This window comes from Nanorana parkeri, unplaced genomic scaffold (genome assembly GCF_000935625.1).
Source record: "Nanorana parkeri isolate BGI_ZX_2015 unplaced genomic scaffold, ASM93562v1 scaffold2303, whole genome shotgun sequence".
NCBI classification, from domain to species: Eukaryota; Metazoa; Chordata; class Amphibia; order Anura; family Dicroglossidae; genus Nanorana; species Nanorana parkeri.
In genome coordinates, this window is record NW_017308571.1 from 159,846 (window position 1) to 164,178 (window position 4,333).

At 53.1% G+C, this 4,333-nt stretch overlaps 1 protein-coding gene across 1 annotated transcript in view; it reads left to right on the forward strand.

Annotated features, from left to right (window-relative positions):
* Positions 1-1,207: 1,207 nt before the first annotated feature.
* The window catches only part of LOC108801332 (cytochrome c1, heme protein, mitochondrial), an 11,033-nt gene continuing 7,907 nt past the window's right edge, over positions 1,208-4,333 (forward strand). Inside the window, exons 1-2 of the mRNA XM_018573257.1 lie at positions 1,208-1,340; positions 3,648-3,838. Coding sequence (XP_018428759.1) covers positions 1,254-1,340; positions 3,648-3,838 — 278 coding nt within the window. The 5' untranslated portion in view covers positions 1,208-1,253. The remainder of the gene's footprint in view (positions 1,341-3,647; positions 3,839-4,333) is intronic.

Consider the following 4,333-nt stretch of genomic DNA (forward strand, 5'->3'; position numbering starts at 1 on the left):
CCCTCGGTCAGGCTTGCCTTATCTGGGCCACACACACTTTTCAACAACCTTTTTTAGTTTTCAGGTGATCGGCCTCCCGTCTCTCATGCTGTCAGAAGCTGCATACAGCGTGTGCCGGTTACTGTTTAAACCAGCATGCGATGTATGCAGCTTCCGAGACGATACGCATTTTGCGTACTTCCCGCTACACCAATAACGCAGCCTGTCAGAAGCTTCCTGGGCGATCTTATTGCCTGAGGAGGTGGCTCCCTGTTGTCTGGCCGGCTTGATTGTGCTTGGCTGGGAAATCGGCTTACAGCCAATCAGCATTGAGCTGGCTCGATGCTGATTGGCCGGTACACTGGCTTCCCAGACCATCAGCATGGAGCCGGCTTCCCGGACAATCAGGAAGCTGGGAGGCAGGAAATTACTCGCCGCCCAGCTTCCTGATCGCACGGGAGGCTGGCTCCATGTTTCCCTGCGGCACTGTCGGACAGAGGAAATCTTCTGGAAGTTCCGGTATCGGGGAAGGTATTGGCCGATACCGATATTACCGATACTAGTATCAGTGCATTCCTAGCAAATACACTGCATATATAATTTGAGGAAAATATGGTAATAAAGGTTTTTTTATCATTTGCCAATAAAAAAAAAAAGTCCCCGGATTTCACTTTAAAAATCTGGTCATCTTACTATAGAGAGGTATGGCCACCTGAGGCGGGTGTATTAAGGGTAACACGGGCAGTCATTGCTCTGCGGTCAGAGTTAGCGCATGTGCTCGCTGTCCTGGCGGGCACGTGGTGCAAGCGATGCAATCTGCCGATATCCGGTCTGTGATTTCCATTCCCGCAAAGAAAGCGGTTCCTGAATGACAGGTGCCGTTACCCTTTAAGAAAAGGGAGGCATACAGCACACAACTCATAAAATGAGGAGTGTCCCTGTAGATAACAAGCTGAGTCTCCAGTAATGATGTATCACTTCAGTGTGCACATTAAAAGCGGCAGTTTTAGGCCATGTCATTGGAAAGCGCGGTGACAGGTCCGCTTTGCGCCCGGTGGCTGGTTGTCATTGAGCAACTGACCCTGAGCACACGGCGCATGCGCTGAAAGCAGAGTCACTGGAAGGGCGCCGCCATGTTGGTACACCCAAGGCGCGGGCCTCAGTGCTCCCTCTCCAGGCCGTTTGACCACCGCAAAGCGGGTAGAGGAAGATGGCGGCGGGAAGTGACGTATGAGCCGGTGTGTGAGGGAGGCCGGCACTTCCGTTCTGGAAAGATGGCGGCGACGTGCCTGGTGCTCCGGAGGTCGCTGCGGGCGGGCCAGCTGCTCGGGGGGAGGACGGCCTGGCCACAGCCGTCACAGGTGACCGGAGGGGGGAGAGGGGGTGTGGCGACGGTGCTGGAAGAGTGGGGCGGCCGGTGGGAGAAAGGAGTCAGGCCGGTGCAGCAGTGAAGGTCACCCGGGAGACAGGCCGGACGTCTACTGCTTGTGTAACAAGGGACTGTCTGTGCTGCTGACAGGGGGCAGCAGTGTCAGGCCTGGGGCCGGGTGACCCCTCTGTCATTATTTATACACATGGGGGACACCGTGACCTTACATAACCGGTTACATAACCAGACTGATCCTTATGCAACATGGACTGTTTGTGCTGATCCAGTGTTCCCTCCATCACCTGTATGTGTGTGTGTATATATATATATATATTATAATTACACACACACACACACACACACACACACACGCCTCTTGTCATTACACAACAGGATAGGTACCCAGACTCTTCTGCAACGTGGACTGTGTTGATCCAGTCCATGATCCAGAGGATGGCCCAGTGTCCCCTCCATCTGTACAGCGCCCCCCGCCCAATTCCTAATATGTAATTGCTCAACAGGTCAGATAACCTGACTGCTCCTGCAATATGGACTGTCTGTGCTGCACCAGGAGGTGACCCCTCTGTCAGATATATGCAGAGATATACACTATTATTGGATAACCTGACTGCTCCTGCAATATGGACTGTCTGTGCTGCACCAGGAGGTGACCCCTCTGTCAGATATATGCAGAGATATACACTATTATTGGATAACCTGACTGCTCCTGCAATATGGACTGTCTGTGCTGCACCAGGAGGTGACCCCTCTGTCAGATATATGCAGAGATATACACTATTATTGGATAACCTGACTGCTCCTGCAATATGGACTGTCTGTGCTGCACCAGGAGGTGACCCCTCTGTCAGATATATGCAGAGATATACACTACCATTGGATAACCAGGACTGCTCCTGCAATATGGACTGTCTGTGCTACACCAGAGAAAGGACTTGCTGACCTCTTCAGCATTGTTCCCCCGGCCTCCTCCACCCTGAATGACACCGAAACGACTCCTCAGGTTAGATCTGCGGGAGATACCTCGACACTCCAGCTGTGGTGAGTCTACAAATCCCATCCCACCTCTGGGAGTCATGCCCGTGGCCCTCACAACTGGAATGCCGAGGTTACCTGCCCCTGGGTTGGCTAGTCAGAGGGTTCCTCTTGCAACACGGACTGTCTGTGATACAGCAGGACATGGCAGCCTTACGGTGATGAAGCTGTCTCCTCTCCCCCTCCATAACTTATAGTTCCAGGATAGATAAGTGAGGTCACCTATGGTTTCCCCTCCTGGAGGTGTGGTGTCTTGTGTTAGACTGACAGCGGTGGGTCCTGATTGGAGCTGCTGTACAGGGGACAACATTGGCTGTGTTAGTGGATGGAGTGTGGAAGGGGGAGAGCTGCCTGAAGATGGAGGAACCCTTCAATGGACTTTCAGGTCCTGGGGAACCTTGCTGATAATTATACCTCATCTTGTAGTACATGAGCGGGGACAGGAAGCTGAGAGCCATGGAGGAGGAATCAGCAGCGCTGTGTCCTTCCTGTATGTGATACCCGGGGGCTCCATATTGTAGGTCTCCAGGAAGAACGTCCTCCTAGCCCAGAAGATGGACCCTGATCATGTTCTGGTCTTTGTCCCTATTGGGTCCATTCGTCCCGGTGACCTTTATCTAGGACTTGGTGATGGGACAATCCATAGATTTGAGTTGTCACCAGAGCAGAAGGTGAAGGGGAATCTTCCATTGGGGACACCTGTCCATTCAGTGGTAGGTGGAGTGACCTCTGTAGCGTTCTGTGGTGTAGTGCGTCGCTGTGACATGTCCGCTTCAGGACATGAACCCTTTTTGGGAGAAGAACAATGGCAGGCCCAGTAGTGACGGCCAATGTGACAGGTTCTCTTTTAGTTCATGGTCACCCACAGCATCCCCGGTGGCCCTAACCAACCCAAGCTGTGGAATCCATCAATGTCCATCCATCAACCACAATAGCAGGCCCAGTGGTGACGGGTAATGGCCAACGTGACAGGTTCTCTTTTAGTTCATGGTCACCTACAGCATCCCCCTGGACCCTAACCAGCCCAAGCTGTTGGGTCCGTCCATCAACCACAATGGCGGTGACATGACCACAACTGTATTCCATTCAGAACGTCCTCCTGCCCCATACCAGGAGGTCCGTAGGGACCGGGCCCGTGCGGTGACACTGATCCCAGTTGCGATGCTCTGCAGGCCCCAACGCCAAAAATAATCATTTATTTCTGGATTTGTTTTACTCAATTTTTGTATTTTTTTTTTTGTTCCAGGCCAACATGTCCTTCACCACCCTGTCCCGGGGCCGGAGGCTGGCTCTCTCCACGCTAGGTGTGGTCGTCGCCGGGGGAGCCGGCTTGGCGTTGGCACTCCACAGGTCCGTCAAAGCTTCCGATTTAGAATTACACGCTCCCAGCTACCCGTGGAGCCACGGCGGGTACCTCTCCTCTCTGGATCACGGCAGGTAACGTCCACCGATGTGTGATTACCGGAGGAATGGGGCAGCATGGCGTCCACTCTGGTGACCCCATACACCTCTCCAAAACTGTTATATATTCTGGGGGCTCAGCTGACAGCGAGGGGAACAATGGAAGCGTCCGGCGCTCCTTGTCTTACTAAGAATCTGTCTCTAGACATTTTGGGGGGAATTTATCAAAAGTGGAGCAGCTGTACACGGCAACCAATCAGCTTCTCTCTCTCATTCACTCAGTCAAATCTTAACTGAACAAACTGAAGAGAAAAGCTGATTGGTTGCCACGCAATCGCCATTCATCCCTCCCTCCCTCTCCCCATTCATCCATCCCTCCCTCTCCCCATTCATCCATCCCTCCCTCTCTCCATTCATCCATCCCTCCCTCTCTCCATTCATCCCTCCCTCCCTCTCTCCATTCATCCCTCCCTCCCTCTCTCCATCTATCCCTCCCTCCCTCTCTCCATCTATCCCTCCCTCCCTCTCTCC